Here is a 21,040-nt window from a genome sequence, read left to right on the forward strand (position 1 = left end):
CCCCGCTCTTTGCTGTTTTGTAAAGAGGAGCCTAGCCATGTAACTCACCAGGATACTGCTAGAAGCCTGGCTTTCTAGACACTTTACAATGCCAAGTTTTTTTCTGCCAACTAGCCCAACATCCCACAGGAAATCTGCAGCAGATTAAAGAGCTATGCCCAAGTTTGATCATCCTTTTCCCATGCTGTATAACAAGAAGCAGTTCCTGTTTCTCTCTTAGAGAGAAAGATTAGTGTATTGCACTAAGCTCTTTCCCGAGTGGCTAAGCCCAAGTCTGGCAAAGGAAGGTTTTCAGGAGACATCAACATTAGACGCTCTGTCTGCATACCTCTCAGGTGCTTTCTGGACCCAAGAAGAACCCAGATTGTAAGCAAACACTTACAAGGCATGACAGCTACAGTCACCAGGCTGCAGACATCCTTCTGACACAGGCTTCATTGACTGCACTAGAATACACTTGCTTTTCCCAGTTACCTGCAGGTATGTCTCCAGAGCAGTCCACATCTCCCAGTCCTTTAGGTGAGCACCTTTCTTCAGATACTCTCTTATCCTTTCCTCCCGACACTGTGACCTAAGCGCCTCATGGGCCTGATGCCTGGGAATCCCCAGCACCTTCTCATGAACATAGACAGACCAGAGGTTGCAGGTGGCCTCTGTGGTATGAGGGGGAAACTCCCATGCTTGCTGCTGTTGATTGTGTCCCAGCTCATGGACAGGACCCCAAAGACCAGTAGTTTGCATGTGCTTCATGTCTAACATCTCCTTCACCGAATCCAGGTGGCCCATGATGGGGTAGCCAGCATGCATCCAGCCTGCAGGAAAGACAGATACCAACACACATCATAAGCGCTCACCCCAGTGCCTCTTAGACATAAATGACTGTATTTTTTTTCATTTCTCTAGTGCCTTTCTTCCATCTCACAAATCACACTGTATTACCATGAATGACAAATTTTTCCCTTTGCAAGATAAGGAAATACTACAAGTTTCACCCTAACAAATAGTCAAATAAGCAGTGCAAAGGTAGTACTGAACTATCAGTTAAGCAGAGTTTTGCCTGCTTTCCCTTTTTATACATAAGCATAAACTCACGGTTGGACTGAGGTCGAGACTTTAGGAGGAGGGAAAAAGCCTGACCATTGCCCAGAATACACCTGAACTCTCACAAACTGGCACAGTTAACGCCAACCCAACCATGCAATAATGTGATTCAGCACCCTGGCAGAGCTTGAGTCTTCCTATGTAGACTGTGGATGCTGCAGTTCTGCACTCCAATAGTCATCAGTGTGGATGAGACACATGGAAGTCACAGTTTGTCATGCTTAAGGGCTGCAAAGCTTGTCATGTTTAAGCCTGTTCTTAACCTCTTAGGAGAGCTATTCTATAAACAACTTCCCAGCATCATGCTAGGCAAGAATCTATCACTGCAAGGGATTTTACTTATGTCTCCTTGGTGTCTTCATCCCTAATTTGTCCTTCTTCTTGAAGATTCCCAAAACTTCGTACAAGAGTCACCTCCCCAAACTCAAACACCTATTGTAGCAGGGGATAAGCAGCCCTTTACACTCACTGCATAGGAAGCCTACACAGCTGGCTTTGACTGAACACTAAGCTTGTAGACTACCCAAGCTGGAGAACGTGAATGGCAACCCCTTTCCTGCAGGAACTATTTAAAAGATCTTGAGCTCCCTCTTTTTTAATGAGGGATGCATGCATTTAGCAGCCACTGGCACCCAAAAGGTTCAGGTCCAGAGATGTGAGTGAAATCATTTAGTCCACCCAAAACAGAAGGGAATTTTATGTCTGCAGACTATTTTAACCAGCATTTGCTCAGAATAGCAGAACTTAACACTCCCAAGATGTGCAACAAATTCTTTCCATGTGGCTTAGCAAAGGGTTAGGACAGCAGGGTTCATGCCAAGCTCTTGTCTCATTGTGGGATGATGAATTTAACCAGTCTATTTTGAAAAACAACTGAACAAAACTTGTATTGCAAAGTTCCACATTTACCATACAATTTGACTCTAGATCAAATGCACTCTGTTCACAATTGGAAAAGCTGGGGTGGGGGAGCATCAACTGCAAAAATACAAACATGGGCTTTGACAGTCATACCGGTTCTACTTCTCCATTGCCATCATTCTCAGGCACACATCTTTTCAGGCTAAGCTTTGCCCACAGTAACCTTTGTGGAGCCCATCTCCAGCAGGTAGGCACACACAGGTTTAACAATTGTCACTAAATGCATGAAAATAGTCCTATGGCTGAGGCAGGGAAAAAATAGAAATCAGGTCGCTATCTCCCAGCTGACTGACTCTGCAGTGCATTCAGGGGGGAGAATGAGTAACTGCATGTGAGTCAAAGCCACTGCAGTCAGCAGCTCTGCCTCTTAACACATGCAGGCAGCAGAACAGCTGAGTGAGACAACACCAATTTTGAGAGCAGGGAGGCATCTGAAAGGGTCAATATGTTTTTTTAAGCCCTGCCCTACCATGTTTCCATCGTGATGGAGTTGCTCACAATTATGCAAGGGTCACAGTCATTTAAGACCTTACATATATGTTCCCAGTCTGGTTTTAGCAAAATAACCTTGAAGGAACAGACATTGCTGCTAGAGGCCACTTGTCTCTTAGCCCTTGAGAAGGCCATATGGCAATGGACCTACCACATGAGATCTGGACATCCGTTACAATCCTCTCTGGCCTTGGGAATTTTGTTGGTACAGCTGCCAGTTTGCTTATTGCCACCATGATCTCATTCCACAAGGTCAGCAGCGGCTGTGGGTTCTCCATGTGGCGAATGCTGTCAGACGGCACTGTCAGGATGAGATTCTCAACAGCCAGTTCTGCCCAGGGAGCAGGGTAGTGCCGGATACAGGCCTTCCACTGGCTTTCACAGGTCTCCCCTACATCAACAACACAAAAAATCAGTTAAGCACAGCTCTGACTTTTGAGCACGCTCCCAGGGGTCAAGCTGGAGAAAGAGACCACAGTCGTGAAATTCTCTTGGAAAACAGTATGTGATAGTTGGATGACTGGGGGTGCTAGCTGTTAACTAGTTAATCCTCACCCTGTGCTTGGGAAGTCTCCTCAGGCTCTTTTATGGATGGGAGACAGATAGAAGAGGACTGGCATATAGCAGAGTAGTAGCACAGCACGAACAGATCCCTGCTTTCCATCTGAGAACAAGAAGCATCAGGTTTCTCCAGAGTGTCTGGATGATCTCATTTCTTCTTCTCCAGCAGAGATTTGCTGTTTCATATAACAACCCTGGTTTTGTTTAGTTTGACAGAAAAGCAAGAAGAAATTGCATACAGAAAGAGAAACTGACACAAACACGGGACATTCAGCAGAGAGATTTACTGTAGGGACTGGAGATGGCCATACAGGGGCACAATAAAGCAGACAAGGCAAGTTTTGTTGTGGCAGTGGTCAGCCTGTCTCCCTCCAACACAGTGGTTTCCATCGGAAATGACAACTCCAGCCTCCAAGAAATGTCACTTTGGACAAACCCTGCCCATTTTGTGACAGCTCCCTCACCTACCTTCTGCCACGTAGCAGGCACAGAGTGACTAAGTGACTTACCCAGAATCCTAGAGGATGACAAAGCAAGGAAACTAAATCTGGGTATTCCTAAACCCAGGCATTCCTAAGACGTTCCTAAGCATGGGACCATCTTTCCTTTCAGTTACAGGGATAGCAGCATCTGTGAGCAGCACTAAGGAGAAAGACATCAAGGTAAACAAACTTACCAAGCTTGAAGAAAGGAGCTCTGACCGCCCCTTCTACCGTGATGGGCACATTCCCCAGGACACTCCTTGCTGGTACTACGATGTAAATGAGGCCACCCCAGAGGCAGGAAATAGACTGCTTCTGGCAGGCAATATCACAGGTGCGTATTACCACTGGGGCCCTTTTCAGCTCTGTGGCGTGAGAGAGGTCATCCGTGTGACACCCAATCTGCACCTGGCAAACAGAAGGGTAGGAACAGCTAGTCAAAGAGCTCCAAGTGTGATCTGGCAGACCGACCGCAACACCCTGAGCCGTCTGCTGCAGCACGGTCCCTACAGGACACGCACACATTAGCAGCGTTCTGATTCCAGCCTAGTTCAAGCCTTCAGCCTGTGGTGACCAGAAGCAGCAAAACAAGTGAAAAAAGCTGGTGAAGTTCATTGCTGTCCCTGTCTCAGACAGTCTTAACAGCTATACTCCCATTATTACTGGGTCAACTACATCCTTCACCACCAGTTCAGAGTACTGCAGTGACTTCTTTCACTGCACTGTACTTGCATTGATCATTCCTTCACCCTTCACCAGCATCAAAGTCACATCCTGTAACATATATGCGTTGGAGAGATATGATCACCGCTGCCTTCTTTTACTGTGCCTCTTCCTTGGTCCTCATACAGTAAAACAGACAGCATGTGGCTGCAGGATCAGATAGAAACACCTGAGTTAACTTTGCATTTCAGCTGCAGGGAGCTCAAATATCCACAAAAAATATCCAAGCAGGTAAGCATTTATCTGCTTCGTACTTTGCAGAGAACAGAATCCCAAGTAACTAGTTTATATCTGATCTGGATACATCTACATGAGCAACAGCGACAGCACTGTGAAAGCACCTTATGAGAGATCTTGAGAGACAGAACTAACTTTGGTGCTTAGAAGGGCCCAAATACTTACTTAGTCCTGAAAATCACCTTGATCAGTTCTCTTTGCACGGTAACAAAACAAATACAGCTGCCTTCAGGCAGCAGCCATACCCAATTATCCCACCAGCACACAGAAATAAGAGAGGAATGCCACAGAAGAGAGTGGGAAACAAGGTGAAAAATTAGGACAACGCATTGAAAGTGCCACAGGGTGGCAGCAGTAGGAAAGGACCGAAAAGGCAGCAAAACCCATGAGGAGAAAACCCTTCTCGGTGCTATTTTTGAGTGCTCACCTGACAAATACATCAGTGTAAACAGAAGACAAACTAGAGAGAGTTTACCTTCAGACCAGCGCCGACCACCAGGCAAGGGAATGTTATAACTGCTGTGTGCCCTTCAGGAAGGTAGAGTCCCGTACTCCTCCAGGCTGTCTTACCTAAAAGGTAAGAGAACACAGCGCTTCTTTAGCCTGACGTTACGGACTTTGGAGATTTCAAGCTGCAATAGAAGAATCTTCCGTCCTTTTCCCTTGCTCTACACTCACAGAACTGTCTCATGTTTTACCCAACCTGTCAGAAATACAGTTTTAAAGCAATAGGGAAGCAGCGTGAATAAGATCATCACACCGTTAGCAAGTAAGCCCACCCAAATTTGAACTTCTGGAAATGCCACATTTAAATGTGTTTAGTATTATCTTTTAAAAATAAGAAGGAAAAAAAAAAGAAGCCAAAACCGCAACACCTCCTCCACTCAGATCCTCTTACTCTAAAGCCCTCATAAGAGGTGCATACTGTGGTGGTATTAAACACGGTTGAAGTTGTAATGGTCATACAACATTTCCTAAATAACAGACTGACAGCGACATCGCATTTTTCCTTACTGACTAGATCAGCACAAGCTAGGGCCTACAGGAATTACCATATATCGCTGACCGAAGTTATAAGAAAGCCTATAAGGACTGTCCTATGCCAGGTGTAACTGTAAGATGGGTACCTCACCATACCACTACAATTCAGCATGTTTCTAGACAGTCTCCCATAGAAATGCAAGTCTCCTCTGCCTAGATCTCTGTAAACACTTGCGATACACAGTGCAAAACTGATCCATCTCTACTGTACTGATCAGGCAAAATCCACTCCCGAGTTCTGACATAAAGTTTATTCAAGCATATTTCAACACAAACAGAAAAGTCCTAAAAAGAGCTGAACTGTCATAAAGCACCCAACTTACAACCTTTCCTGTCCTCCAAGAAAGCAGGACCAGTTTTGTCAAGCAAAACCTAATCCAAGGAAAAATGCAAATTAGCCCATGTCACAATGTTTTACCAATTCATCTCAGTTTTGCTGAATTTGCACCAAAGGCAGTTTTGAAATGGTGTTTGCTAGCATTTCTTTCTTTTTTGTTTATGTGAAATGACACAAATTCTGAATATTTCTGGTCAAATAAAATACTGTGTTCGATCCAATGCGTTCTGTTCAGCCAACCCTAACAATTTTCCCCTTTTGTCCTGACTCATTAGTGTTAAAACCAATGAGCAGTTATTCTGCAACTTTTCTCTCTGCGTATCCTCTGCACTCAGACATCATCACTCCAGAACAGTCCCCTTCACCTCATTAGAACAGTTCGGAAACAACTCCTCTCAATCATATTCCAATACAAAAAAATCAAGATTAATCTGTCCAGGGGATAATACCTTACTAGTGGAATTTAACCTAAAGTTTAAACATATCAGCTGTGAGCAGGAATCTCAGCAAAGTTGTATAGATACAAGGCCTAAGCTTAGATAAATCATTCAGGGTATAATTACCAAATACCTTGCTTCAATGGTGGTGTCAGGCCAAGAAGTTCCCACCATGCTTCCCGCCTCTTGTTTTCACCCCCAAAACCAGACCTTCACTCCATCAACTGTGCTGACACAACAAGTTGTGAGGCTGTGCTATAACTCAGGCTGAAATTATCTAGATAAAAAATAAACATTTTGTTCCTAACTCCTACCTCTTCATAGGATGGCCCCATAGACGGCTGTATCAGCACAACTATGGCAGTAACAACCTGCAGCGTAGAGCCCAGGGTTTCTCAAGGAAGCTTTCTTGCCAAAGCCATTGTGCTGTGCAAGTACCCTGAGGTGCCTCTGTTAGGTGGCTCTTTTCCCCCAAGAAGAAGTGCACCAACAGGGAGGAAGCAGGACTTTCACGGAGTGTTTCAGAGTGCTGAAATCAGGGCGGGCCACAAAAGGAGCCTGTCTGCCACCAGACAGAGGTCAGCCTCCTCACAAGCCCACAGTGAACTTGCACATCTGTGCCCATGTTCAGACATACATGCACACTGAGGACGGGCACCCCACTGATCCCAGCAACAGGATGTCTCAAGAGGAAGGGAGATACACTCCTCACCTGGGTTTGTGCCATCAATTTCCACAGTGACAGGGAGGGCGCAGACCCCAGCAGCAGATTTCTGCACTAGGGCTGCACTGTCCGTCATGGTGAGGGACAGCTCGGTCGCCATGCAGAGGAGGACTGCCTCTTTGGAGTTGCTCTTGACAGGGCAGTGTCTGCTGACCTGTGGGATCCCACTTCTCTGAAGCACTTTGGTCAGGATGCGGTGGAGCGAGGCATATGCAGGGCAGTCGTGGGCTGGGATGTGCAGAAAGGCAGCGCAGTCTTGTGCTAGCCTTTGCAGCCAGTCCTTCAAGGGGGCCTTGAGCTCCTCGTGCTTGCCTACATGCCCGTTGAAAAGAGCGAGCGCCTTGCGGAAGTGGTAGTGCTCCCCAGGCCCCACGGCCGGGTGCTTAGCTGCCTGGACGCTCTGCCCCAGGATGCTCAGCCCAAAGCGGTTGAGGATTTTGTTGCCGGGATATTTTGCCACAGCAGCTTTGCCGCAGTTCTGGGAAGCCCAGTACCAGGCCTGACCTCCAATCAGTAGGCCGCCTCCCTCTGCCACGAAAGCATGAACCCTCTCCGCCTCTCTGTCGCTGTAAGAAGAGCAGCAGTACACGCTGATGTCACCTGTCAGCTGCGACACTTGCGACTTCACCTCTTCCCGAGAGAGGAGGCTACAGAGTTTCTTCAGGCTGGCATCCACACCCACCAGCCCCTTTCTCCCAGCATCCAGCCAGCGGACAGCATTGAGCAGGAATCTGGCCAGCTTTGGGGAGAACAGCTGGCTCTCGTGGGTTGCCACCACAACACGGCCTCGGCCATAGCGTGCCGCAGCTAAGAGGCAGCGGTGCGAGCTGTCCAGGCAGAGTGGGAAGGAGAGTACACCGTGCACCAGCAAGATGGAGGGTACGCCCCCTGTCACCAAATCCAGCTCTGACACACCACGCAGGAGAAACTCAGCATCAAGGCCGAGGTCCGCCTGGTGCCTGCAAAACCAAGAGAGGTCCAGGTTAGCCCCTGTCCCAGAATCCCTTGCACAAAAGGCCACCTTGTCCATCCCTGCCTCTTCTTCCTCCCTCATCCTAGTATATCATGTTGCCAGTTCTTTCTTTTTAAAAAAAAATCCATCAATACCTCATTTTCCTCCTTTTAAAGCCTCAGTTCTTGCAGCCAAGAAAATCTGTAAGAATCTCAGCACTCATTTAAAAAAAGGAGAGAAAGAAGACGTCAGAAGGAAGTTTCTAGACCTCTGGCTTTGAAGAGCAGCTTGAAAATCTAAATACATTGCAGAAACTCAAAAATCAAAAGACTTTTCATATTTTTTAAACTGTAGGTTTAAACTGCAAATGATGTGGGAATTGGCACATGTCCTGTAACAGAAACTTTCTCCATTTACCCCACCCTAGTCATTATCAACCAGGCAAGCCCAAAAGATTTCTCTGTGTGTTCTCCCAGCCTTTACCACTGTTGAGAACTGAATAAAGGACAGCTAGGCCAGATGGGCTAGACGGACAGGCAGACACACAGCTAGACAAATAATGAATGACTAGAAGTTGAATCAGGGCTCTAGCACATAGTCCTTACATTACCACTAGTTGACCTCCACAATATAAAGAGATTACACTGTGCAAGGCCCTCTTATCTCTGCTATTTCCACATAACTCCTATATGTCACTGTGAAGAAAGACATGTTAAATTACTCTCATTTGCTTTGTTTATACTTTCTCCTGGTTCTGCCAAGCACAGTTTTCCCCCAACACCTGGAAAGAATCTGTTGTTATGTGGCCATTGCAGCCAACTCAGTAAGAATAAATGATGCTGCCCTTCTGCACGCCCATAGGACAGGAATTAAATCTGCAGCTTTCCTTTGGCTATTACTTTACTGAGATCCTTTGTCACACAGAGTGTATGTCCAGGCATATGGCACAGCACCTGCCTTAGACTGCAGTCTGATTCTCTGTGGGTTAAGCAAAGGCCAGCAGGAAGGCCCAGATGCACAGAACTGTTGCATGGAAATTAGGTACCTAAATTTCTTTGTGGCTCTGGATCCAATCAAAACAACCACAAAAGCACCCTAAACCAGGTGTAATTCACCCTTAGTCACCATTTAAAGTCTTGTTAATTGCTATGTAGTTTTTCTCTCCTGAATTGTCCACCCTTCTCCCTCTTCCACGCACTGTGCATGAGGCGGTGGGAACATGCCCATGCACTGCAGGTCGGAACAAGAATCAATCAGCAAATTTTAATTAAGTAACTTCATTTGTTAGCTGTGTCCTAAGCACTTCGCTGAATTCATCAGGAGAGCTTTCTGCTACCTTTATACGGAAACAAATTGAGCATCGAGAAAGTATCAAATCCAACTATTTGTTTGAAAATATTAGAAATTTAGTATTATATATCCACAAAGAAAAAGCTGTGAAGGAAAGACTTTCAGGGTATTTTATTGTCATTGTTGCAGCCTCCACTGCAGTGAAATGAAGCTGACACACAGAAGAAGCGCAGCAGCGCTCATGCTCCTCAGAGAACCCGCTGTGCCTTGCGTAACTCAGCACAAAGTGGTGGGAGGCACAGCCTGGCACACCCGCTGGCAAGGGGAGGCGGAGGAATACAGCAGAGCAACGCCCAGGACTCCATTGCCTGGTCAGCCGTGCAATACAAGTCACAACAGCGCTGAGTTTTACACCTGCTGCTCCAGGATGGAAGGGGGCAGGCTGGAATCCCAAACAAACTGGAAGGAGGCAGGCTGGAATCCCAGACAAACTGGAAGGGGGCAGGCTGGAATCCCAAACAAACTGGGAGCTCGGAGATTTCCTGCCCACAGCCTGTGTCAGAAGATGGGAAGGGAGGTGGCCCCCAGTCCGCCCCCTCAGCTCTGCACCAGCCCCAGGGTTTCACTTGCAAAAGGTGAATTTCTGCAAATAACAGGCTGAACAGGTTTAGCAGCTGCCAGCCAGAGCCTGGCCCAGAGGGCTGGCCTGGTGCTCCACCTCCAGCCTGGTTTTGAACTGTGGGAAAGTTGCCCTGAACATGTGGGGAGAGGGAGTGGAGTCTTCCCGCAGGTGTGGGGAGAGGGAGTTTCTCCTCCCGTCCCCGTGTGGCTGTGTGTTGCACTCAGGCACACTTGGTCAGGCAGACTGCTCTAAAAGATGGCTCCCCTCATTTCCTTCCCCTTGAATGAATTCCCCAGGCCTGGCCCAGCCGCCCTGGAGGCAGTCAAAGACACCATTCTTTCTGATTGCAAACAGCGGGAAGGTCCTTCTTAAAATTGGAAGGCAACAGTTGGATCCCATCCTGGCTACTGAAGAACCAGCATTCGCCATCATCCTCGTCTCTCACCTCAAGAATTTTCTATAAACACCTCATAAGCTTATCAGTTGTTCAAATAGAGAGCAATTCAGATACTCACGGGACAATTAATGGGATCTTGGGAATTTTCTTGGCAACTTTGAAGATTCCTTTCTCCACAGCGTTTCCTGTGAAATACACACCAGCCACGCTGGTCACCTGGTTCCCAGGGAATTCAAACAGCACCTTCTCCTTGCCACGTCGACTAGCCCAGTACCAGGCCTGGCCGCCAATGAGCAGCCCTCCGCCCGCCTTTACAAAGCCAGCCAGGTCTTTCGCCTGCGTGCTGTCATAGGCGTCCATACAGTACACCCCCAGGGAGGGGCTGAGCTCTGCCCCAGCCTGTACTTTGGTGCCAGCCCTGAGCAGCAGCTGGGACAGGGAATCCAAATGAGGATGGACCCCAACAAGGGCCTCAGGGGAAGGCTTGAGCCACTCCACAGCATTTCTGAGGAACTGGGAAAACTTGGAGTCCTTCAAGATTCCTTCATGGGAAACAACCACCATCCGGCCCTTCCCATACTGTGAAACGGCGATCAGAACCTGCTTCTTAGAGCTCACAAGCACAGGGTAGGCGTCCTCTCCAACAAGTAGCAGCTCACAAGGAACAAAACTGCCAGTGAAGTCCCATGGCCCAACACCGTCCACTAACAGCTCATAGGTGGCAGAGGGTTTCATCTTCAGATCACTCCTATCTGGTGAAGAGAAGACCAACATTCATTATAGCATGGCTCAGCAATAAAGAATAGCTGTAACAACCCTGTGGGGTCATTTCTTTGTTGTCTAGTAGGAACTCCAAACAAACGGGAATCGTTTACCGGAAGCAGCTTTGTGGACAAAATTTTTTCAGGGATTTGGGATTTTTTTTTTTGTTTGCTTGTTTGGCTTTGTTATCACACTATTTACCATTTAAACAGAAGTGACAAGTATATCAAGATGATGGAGGAAAAGAAAGTGACTGTTTCAACAAATTCTGCTATGCATCACGGAGGAGAACAGGGAAATTCACTTTCCCATTAACAACTTATCTGGAGAGGGAGAGTCCCAGACGCTCCAGGAAGTCTACTACGAACTTGCCTGGTAGAGGTGGTTTACATGGAAATAGCCAGAAAATGAAAAGACCTTATCAACACAACAGAACATAATTCAAACATGCAATTCACATTTTAATTCCTAATTGGATACGTACAGTGCTATATACAATTGCTGCAAGATGGTATTCCAAAGTTGTACTTTTCCACCTCTGTTTACGCACTATAAGCCCTTGCTCAGTATTAGGAGGTGCTGTGAGGGGGAGGAGAGTCAGCAGAAATGATGGAGACAACCAGCTCCCCTGGAATAACTGTCAGTTTAAGTCACACAGTACCTAGGAGAGCAGGTCTGGGCACAGGAGATTCATGCCCTAGTTCCCTGATCCAAACTGCCGCGTGATCTCAAGGAAATAATTTCCTTTTTCTGCAGCTTTGTTTCACCTGTTTTCCCATTTACGAAGTAAGGAGAGTGGTACTGACCTCGATTGCCAAGCCCTTGGAGGTCTATGGACGACACGTGCTCTATTTAGGCTCCATCAGTTTGAAAGTTTGGCTTAGCTCTTCAGCAAAATTATCTTCTGCTGAGCTGGGGCTGCTGTGACTGTGCAAACAGGAAGGTTTTGAGGTAGAGACTATGACCCAGTCCCACCCAGTTCCTGTCATTCAGGATTCACAAGGCTGACTTGAAACACAACGCCTATGGCAAGGGAAGGAGCTGCCCTGGGGCGGACCTGGCCCTTTCCCTGGCAGCATCCCGTGCCAGCACTGGAGCAGCGTTCTCTGGTCTTCACACACATTTCATATTTGGCTATCCTGAAAGCAAATCCTTGGCATGCAAACACAGGAAAACGGAGAAATCCTGGAGAAGCAGCATCCTCGATCTGAATTTGTCACAAGTCCCAGGGTGCTCAGAAACAGCAACCTGGTCAAGAATGACAGTTACCATTCCTGTTGCTTATCCTCTGGACGTGCCTGGAAGCTCCTGTTTTTCACCCGAACTCTCATGAGACTCCACTGTTGTTCTACATATGATTTATGAGTCAAAGCTGCTGATTAACATAGGATAAAAACTACATTGCCCAGTAATTTAGTGCTTGTTTGCTGGCTTAGTCTGAATTCTAGCTTTGTTTCCCTGGGTTTGAATAAGCCCTACATTTAAAGGCAAATACAAGGTCTAAGTGGTTTATGTTGTTTTACCAGGAATCATGCAACAAAGTAGTAACACAGTTTGGGAAAATACTAAAGTTTTTTTCTGGTGGCTTCTGTGGATTTGATACTAATGTACCTATAGTGACACACTAACCATGGTGTAGGGGAGAGGAAAATCAGGTAAATAGTTTCAGCAACTCGTATTCTACCTGAGGACTACCCTACAGGACTAGGTTTGAAGTAAATTCAGTAAAAAACAACCCTTACTTCTTAGCCCCCACCCTTCTTCTTATCACAGGATTTGAAAGTTAACATCCTAGGCTCCATCCTAGACCCATAAAAGGATGGGCGCTTATCCAGAACAAGGTGTGGCTGTCTTGTGAAGGATTTTAACTCTCTCTTAACTGAATGCAATTATCACCATATAACAGAATTCCCAATTTCTACAATTTCTCCATTTCCATTGTAACAACCATTTCAGTGTGGAGAGAAGGAAGGAAGCGTACTCATTAGACCCAGAGCAGACACAACTACAGGCAAACTCCTCTTTCTAGAGAGAAGGGAGAAGACCACAGCAGGGACAGAATTGCAGGAAGCTGCAGAAGAGTGAGATGTATGTCTGTCGTGTCAATTAGGAGGAAACAACTACTAGATCTGGGCATACACAGAAGGAAGGGGAAGATCTTGGCTCCTAGCTGCCTCCCTTATTAACATGGAAGTGCAAATTGTCCATGACAGTGTCTCGAACGAGTCAAAGACTCTCGATTCCTTGTCTTCCCTCCTGCCCCTTCCACTTTTCACCTCCAGAGAGTTCCCACTCCCCGCAGAGCTGAGAATATTGAAAGTAGGTATTGGAGCATATATTTACAAATCCTGCCAGATTCATAATTCTCTCCTAATTCTCTCCTAGCCTTTCTTCTGTCTCTGGAAAAGGGACAAAAACACAATGGGAAGATATTGGGGCTTCATTAAATGCAGATTCAAGATTCCATCATCTGCTGTCCAGAAGCCATCACACCCAGGCAAAAGGGATGTGGTACAAAGGAAGGAATACCCTTTGGTCCACTCAGGAAGAATATCTCTGGGAGACAGATGACCTGGGAGGGCTCTAAGGGTGAATAAGGGAATAGAATTTACGTGTCAAGTGCTTAATCACTTTAAGGTGAGTCTTTAAGGTCTCCATAAAGCCTGTGAGGATCTCCATGAGTAAAAAGTATGGGATTGTGCAATATCTGAGAGGAATAGGAGAAAAGGTACAGGACAGCCACTGGGGTAGATCACTTGTTAAGCTCACAGGCAGCCTAAGTGAGTGAGAGAGACACAATTCCTAGGGATTTGACTGCTCTTCATAAATAGGGGGGACTACTGGGGCTTCCATTCTTTCTTCTCTTTCAGATTTACAGTCTCGCTGTCTGCACAGTAACCAAGCACCAAGTATATTGCAAAGTCTGTAGGTTGAATCAGTAGGCTCTTGCTTCTTAACATGTTTATCAACAAATTGAACAAGGAAAGGAATGCTGACATTCAGCATTTGCTGAAGAGACAAAAGTACTTATATTCATTATGTCTGTTCATCATCAACAAGGTTTTAAACTGAAAGAGGGTAGATTTAGATTGGATATAAGGAAGAAATTTTTTATGATGAGGGTGGTGAGACACTGGAATGGGTTACCCAGAAAAGCTGTGGATGCCCCATCAGTGTAAGTGTTCAAAGTCAGTTTGGACGGGGCTTTGAGTAACCTGACCTAGTGAAAGATGTCCCAGCAGGGCAGGAGGGTTGGACTAGAAGATCATTGAAAGTCCCTTCCAACCCAAACCATTCTATGATTCTGTGATTCTATGACTCCTGTGCTGCATAGCACAAAGGCAAATTTAACATACATAAAAACTGCAAGTGTACTTCAAAGTTCTATGGCATATTCTTATAAAGAAAGGCAGTGACTACGCTGCAAGAGTAAGCAGGCTCTAGAACTGGCTTAAGCATACAAGTGAGAGCCTGGGCTGATGTCAGGGCAGTAACATGCTCAGGCTCTGCCCTGCCGGAGGATCAGGAACTCGGTCTTAGCTCGTGTGTGCTCACATACATACAGCATCCAGGATAACTGTGAGGCTGGACCACTTGAGAATGGGCTCAAATTTGTGTTAACCTGAAGATGGAGACGACGATTCTCAGGACTGAACATCTCGGGTATGTTCTGCATGCTTCTCCACCCTCTTCAACACCTGTGAAAGCACACGCACCATGGAGCCACCAGTGGGGTAGGCTAAAGCAGTAAGCCATGAAATGTAAAGATCAAGCAATGTGCAAGAAGGGTGGTGAGATGAAGCAATAAATTCAGGTGCAATGGATTGCACGCAAAAGAGAATACAACACTTAAACTTGGACAACCACCTTTCTTAAAGAATTGCTCAAAACTATGGTAAAAGAAGGCACCTAGTAGAGATCATAGAATCATAGAGTATCTCAAGTTGGAAGGGACCCATAAGGATCATCAAGTCCAACTCCCTGCTCCTTGCAGAACTACCTAAAACTAAACCATGTGACTAAGAGCGTTGTCCAGACGCTCCTTGACCTCTGACAGGCTTGGTGCCGTGACCACTTCTCTGGGGAGCCTGTTCCCGTGACTGACCACCCTCTCGGCGAAGAACCTTTTCCTAATGTCCAAGCTGAACTTCCCTTGATGCAGCTGGTGAAGTGGGATGGAGAAGTGGGAGGCAACCAAGTAAGAAAGCTTGCATGGGAAAGACAAAGTTAGAAAAAAATACATCAAAAAAAGCCTTTCTAATGTTACATAACAAAAGTCAAAGAAACAAAGCTAAATACATCAAGGGGAAATAGAGCCAAAGAAGAAGTAGATTAGGTTGTAAATTAAAGACAACTCTAAAATTAGGTCAAGAAACCAATTACCAAAGGAAGTTATTGTATTTATTTTTTTTTAACAATTACAGTGTTAAGAGTTATTAGAAAGCAGATTGAAAACTGATAAAAGTTTAAAAAAAATTTTTTTTTTTAGCAAAAGCGCAGCAGAATCAATCAGGCAATTGCCATCTGTAGTTACTGTTACTGGTGTTATTTTCATGTGGCACTTTACAGCAGTAGATTACTAAACACTACGATTTCCAAGCCTAGTAAAATGCTGCTGTGTTTTAAGGAAAAAAACAGGAATTGCCCATCCTTTCTGGTGGTGTTAACGTGCACACATTAGGGTACGCTCACTGGCTAACGGGATGAAAAGAAATAGAAAACCTGAATGTCTAAACATGCATCTGTCAAGCAATCTTAATTGCTTTTAAAGGTAAGACAAGGAAAGAACAAAATGAAAGCAGCTGATGACATCTGTCTGGGTATTTTAAAATAATTTTGCATTGGAAAGGTAATGAACATCTTAATTAAAATGAATTTTACTAAATTCCTATGAACTGAAAGCAGGCTGATGGGCTATGATCAGTAAAGACAGGGATATACTGAATCAGAAGATATGTCTATACAAAAAAGTGCTGTTTAGTCTTTTTAAAAATCTACATCTGTGATCTAAAAAGGACAGCACATATCACATAAATGAAATTACCAAATAATAGAAAGTAATGTGCAGAAGCACAGGAGAAGAAATCATAACCTTACTAGAAAATAACTCAAAAAAAAGAGAGCTTGCCTAAATGCAAGTCCTATGGCCTGTAGTTTTAGAAAAGTGTTGACATCTGTTGGTGAACAAGGAGCAGAGCAGCTCAGAAATCTCTGGGAACTGCAGATACAGAGCCATTTTCCAATGCTGCATTGGAGGGGTTGAGTCTCATTTGCACGCCTGCTATCTAACAGCTCAGATCATTTCCCTTTAAATTTTGCTAGGTTAAAGCAGGGCATGAGCGTAACACCACTGTTTTCAGCTGAAAGGAACAGAGAAGAGGTCTAATGCTCTTTGCATGTGAGCCATGCCAATCTACTATAGTCTGCAGTGATGTGGTAAAGGATAAGGAAAACCAACAACTTTGTCTCTTTTAAAATAAAGGGACAGCTTGTTTGCTACCCACTGCCGGGGAGCAAGGGAAAGCAGGATACCGGGACAGCTCACTGAACCTGTGAATGAAGAACGGGCAGGGTGTAACTCAGGTGGCAGGCAGTGGCTGACATCCTTAATGGCCTATCACAGACATGTCACACAAACAGTGTAGGGTTAGACCGATGAAGGTTTGTGCCCTACTGTGGACTTCAAGGGTAGCACTGCTTATCGCAACAAAAAAACCGTGCAATTCACATAAACTGAACATTGCTTCCTCCTCATCATGCACCATTGTATTTTATAATGCAACAAGGAGAAGTATTACAAGCTATCCCTGATCTCTTAAATCATATTCTTTTCCAACTCAGTGTGTGACACACCAGCAGAGGAACATCTGGGGCTTCTTTTGGATTCTGAGACTAACCAAGCAATCACTCAGAAGAAATGTATGCCAAGTTGTCCTGGTTCCCGCTGGGACAGAATTAACTTTCTTCCCAGTAGCTTGGGGGGTGTGCTGTGTTTTGGGTTTGGTATGAGAGGAGCGTTGATGGCCCATTGATGTTTTGGTTGTTGCTGAGTGGGTGCTTGCACGGGGGACTTTTCGGCCCCCCCATGCTCTGCCAAGTGCAGGGGAAGCTGGAGGGGAGGGACACACATAGCTGGGGGTTGACCCAGCTGGCCAATGCGGTATTCTATACCATGTGACATCATGCTCAGTATAAAAACTGGGGAGGGGCTCGCCCCCCTGTTCGTGACACACGGTCAGCGCTCGGTGAGCAGTTGCATTGTGCATCGCCTGATTTGTATATTCTGCTATTGTTGTTATCATTATTATTATTACTGTTCTACTTTGTTTTATTTCCATTATTAAACTATTTTTATCTCAACCTGCGAGTTTTTCTACTTGTGCCCTCCCGATTCTCTCCGTCATCCTACCAGAGACGGGGGGTGAGCGAGCGGCTGCGTGGTGTTTAGTTGCTGGCTGGGCTTTTGGCGCCCAGCATGGGGCACGAAGGGTTGAGATAACAACAGATTAACTAGAGCGTATTAAGGAATTTATATCTGTTAACAGTTGCTGGTCACAATATTGATTCATCTGTTCTCAATATTAATTTATCTGATCTGCACCATGCTCTTGTTTTTACTGTACCTGTTAAAGATTGGCGTTGGGTTTTGTAGTCTGCTGTGCACTGCAGTGATTAATGATGTTTTGCCTGGGAGATATGTTACTAAAACGCTGGCATTGGGGGTTATTTGGTATTTGGGATTTGTAATGAAGCCATTACTGTATTTCGGGTACCACCTCATAGAGACCATTAGCAATTATACCTCTTCCTCTGAGAGGTTTTTTATGGAGGAAATAGAGAATGGCACCTTCACTACCTTCCTCTATGATGTCTCCTTCATCAAAATAACTTGTCGGTACCTTGAACATCCCTGGGTAGTTAAGATACATCTATTGGTATTCCTTGGGAATATTGTTGCGGTTTTGTCCAAGGTTAGTAAGCAATTTAAGAATGTCATCCAGAGATCTGCCCCAAGGCTGGATAGTTATGAGTGGCAGGGTGACTGGGAAAGCATGGGCAAATGCCTGGGACAGTGGGCACCCCCAGCGTTTTGGAACTTCACCCCTGAGCAAGTGCAGAATCCCGAAAAATTAGTAGAATATTTGGAAGAAGTATGCTGTCACCCTGGCCATTCTAGGGAGACGCAAATTACTACAATGTGCTGGGGACTGGCCCACGCCTACCGAGACCTGCTTAACACCACCCAGAACCACCAAGGGGATGAAAAGGTGTCTGCATCTGATGACAAAGCAACAGGCCCTGTGGCTACCCCACCCCCCACCGCAGGCAGGGCAGCGACCCCGCCCCCTGTGACAGAGAACCAACCCATGCCGGTATCAGTTGCCCTTATACAAAAAAGAAAATGCACAAGAAAATCAGCTCATTTAGTAAGGGATCAAAATGAACCAGGGCCATCACGAGAACAGGAGGAGGAAGAGGCAGAGCCCGTAAATGAGATGGTGACCACCCGATCCCTATCCCTGGGTGAGCTGTGAGATATGCAGAAAGACTTCAGTCGTCGTCCAGGCAAGCACATTGTCACCTGGCTGCTCCGATGCTGGGATAACGGGGCCAGTAGCCTGGAATTAGAGGGTAGGGAAGCCAAGCAGCTGGGATCGCTTTCTAGGGAAGGGGGCATTGCAAAGCGATTGGACAAGGGGCACAAGCCCTCAGCCTCTGGAGGTGACTCCTGTCAGGCGTGAAGTGAAGGTATCCCTTCAAGGAAGATGTTATATATCACCCAGGCAAGTGGACCACATGGAGACAGGCATCCAGTACCTGAGGGAATTAGGTGTGCTGGAGGTGATTTATGATGACCTGGACAACGAGCAGTTACACAAAGATCCAGATGAAGTCAAATGCACCCGACCCATGTGGCAGAAGTTCATATGGAGCGCCCCAGCGTCACATCAAACTCATTGGCAACAATGACCTGGAAAGACGGAGAGGAACAAACGGTGGATGAATTGGCTGGCAAACTCCAGCAATACAAAGAAAGTCTCTCTTCCTCCCTATGGGCCTGCATCTCTGCTGTGGAGAAACTGTCTCAGGAAGTCCAGCAACTCAAAGAGGGTATGTCCTGATCCCCACCTGCACGGGCCAGTATCTCAGCCATTAGGAGCAAGCGTCCCTCTGCTCAAGAGAGGAGACATCGTGGGTACACACCCCGGGGCACCCTGTGGTTTTACCTGTGTGACCACGGAGAGGACATGAGGAAGTGGAATGGAAAATCCACCTCAACCCTAGAGGCACGGGTACGTGAGTTGCAAGGGAAAACAATCACAAAAGGGGTTCTTCCAGGAAAACTGCTGCTCCAGTCTCCAGTGAGCAGTTCCCCAGGCAGAGTAGAAGGGCTGATTCCACTTCTGACCTTAATAAAGGGACTTCTGATTCTTACTTACAAGAAGTGGGTAGCGAATACGATGACCAGGACTAGAGGGACCCTGCCTCCAGCCAGGTGGAGGAAAGGCACAACTGCGTTTACTGGACTGTGTGGATTCGATGGCCTGGCACATCACACCCACAGGAGTATAAAGCTCTCGTAGGCACGGGTGCACAGTGTACCCTGATGCCATCAGGCTATAAAGGAGCAGAACCCATTTGTATTTCTGGAGTGACAGGGGGATCCCAAGAGTTAACTGTATTGGAGGCCGAAGTGAGCCTAACCGGGAATGAGTGGCAGAAGCAGCCCATTGTGACTGGCCCAGAGGCTCCGTGCATCCTTGGCATAGACTACCTCAGGAGAGGGTATTTCAAGGAACCAAAAGGGTATCGGTGGGCTTTTGGTATAGCTGTCTTGGAGATGGAGGAAATTAACAGCTGTCTACCTCGCCCGGTCTCTCAGAGGATCCTTCTGTTGTGGGGTTGCTGAGGGTTAAAGAACAACAGGTGCCGATCGCTACCACAATGGTGCACCAGCGGCAATATTGCACAAACTGCTGAAGGAGAAGGTGAATCGAGTCAGTTTGCAGAGGTGAAAGCCATCCAGCTGGCTTTGGATATTGCTGAACGAGAAAAATGGCCAGTACTTTATCTTTATACTGACTCACGGATGGTGGCAAATGCCCTGTGGGGGTGGTTGCAGCAGTGGAAGCAGAACAACTGGCAGCGCAGAGGTAAACCCATCTGGGCTGCTGCACTGTGGCAAGATATTGCTGCCCGGGTAGAAAACCTGGTTGTAAAAGTACATCATGTAGATGCTCATGTATTCAAGAGTCGGGCCACTGAAGAACATCAAAACAACCATTAGGTGGACCAGGCTGCCAAGATTGAAGTAGCTCAGGTAGATCTGGACTGCAACATAAGGGTGAACTGTTTATAGCTCAGTGGGCCCATGACACCTCCGGCCATCAAGCAAGAGATGCAACATACAGATGGACTCGTGATCGAGGGGTGGACTTGACCATGGACACTATTGTACAGGTTATCCATAAACGTGAAACATGCGCTGCAATCAAGCAAGCCAAGCGAATAAAGCCTCTGTGGTGTGGAGGATGATGGTTGAAATATAAATATGGGGAGGCTTGGCAGATTGATTATATCACACTCCCACAAACCCACCACGGCAAGCGCCATGTGCTCACCATGGAGGAAGTAAACACCAGATCGCTGGAAACATATCCCATGCCACTGCCTGGAACACCATCCTGGGCCTTGAAAAGCAAGTCCTATGGCGACATGGCACCCCAGAAAGAATTGAGTCAGACAAAGGGACTCATTTCCAAAACACCCTCATAGACACCTGGGCCATTGAGTGGGTATATCACATCCCCTACATGCACCAGCCTCTGGGAAAATCGAACGATACAATGGGCTGGTAAAGACTGCACTGAGAGCAATGGGTGGTGGGACATTCAAGCATTGGGACACATATTTAGCAAAAGCCACCTGGTTAGTCAACACTAGGGGATCTGTCACTCGA

At 46.4% G+C, this 21,040-nt stretch overlaps 1 protein-coding gene across 5 annotated transcripts in view; it reads right to left on the reverse strand.

Moving 5' to 3' along the window:
- The window catches only part of TCAF2 (TRPM8 channel associated factor 2), a 28,019-nt gene that overhangs the window by 3,540 nt on the left and 3,439 nt on the right, over positions 1-21,040 (reverse strand). Inside the window, exons 2-9 of one of the 5 annotated variants that reach the window (XM_075163748.1) lie at positions 18,898-19,051; positions 11,886-12,006; positions 10,436-11,069; positions 7,045-8,015; positions 4,993-5,087; positions 3,752-3,965; positions 2,666-2,905; positions 475-812 (exon numbers count right to left, since the gene is read on the reverse strand). In XM_075163748.1, the coding sequence (XP_075019849.1) occupies positions 475-812; positions 2,666-2,905; positions 3,752-3,965; positions 4,993-5,087; positions 7,045-8,015; positions 10,436-11,052 (2,475 nt within the window). In that variant the 5' untranslated portion in view covers positions 11,053-11,069; positions 11,886-12,006; positions 18,898-19,051. Of the gene's footprint in view, positions 1-474; positions 813-2,665; positions 2,906-3,751; positions 3,966-4,992; positions 5,088-7,044; positions 8,016-10,435; positions 12,007-18,897; positions 19,052-21,040 lie in introns of all 5 variants that reach the window. The other 4 variants (XM_075163758.1, XM_075163728.1, XM_075163737.1 and 1 more) reach the window with 4 other exon arrangements.

Source organism: Calonectris borealis, chromosome 1 (genome assembly GCF_964195595.1).
Source record: "Calonectris borealis chromosome 1, bCalBor7.hap1.2, whole genome shotgun sequence".
Lineage (NCBI taxonomy): Eukaryota > Metazoa > Chordata > Aves > Procellariiformes > Procellariidae > Calonectris > Calonectris borealis.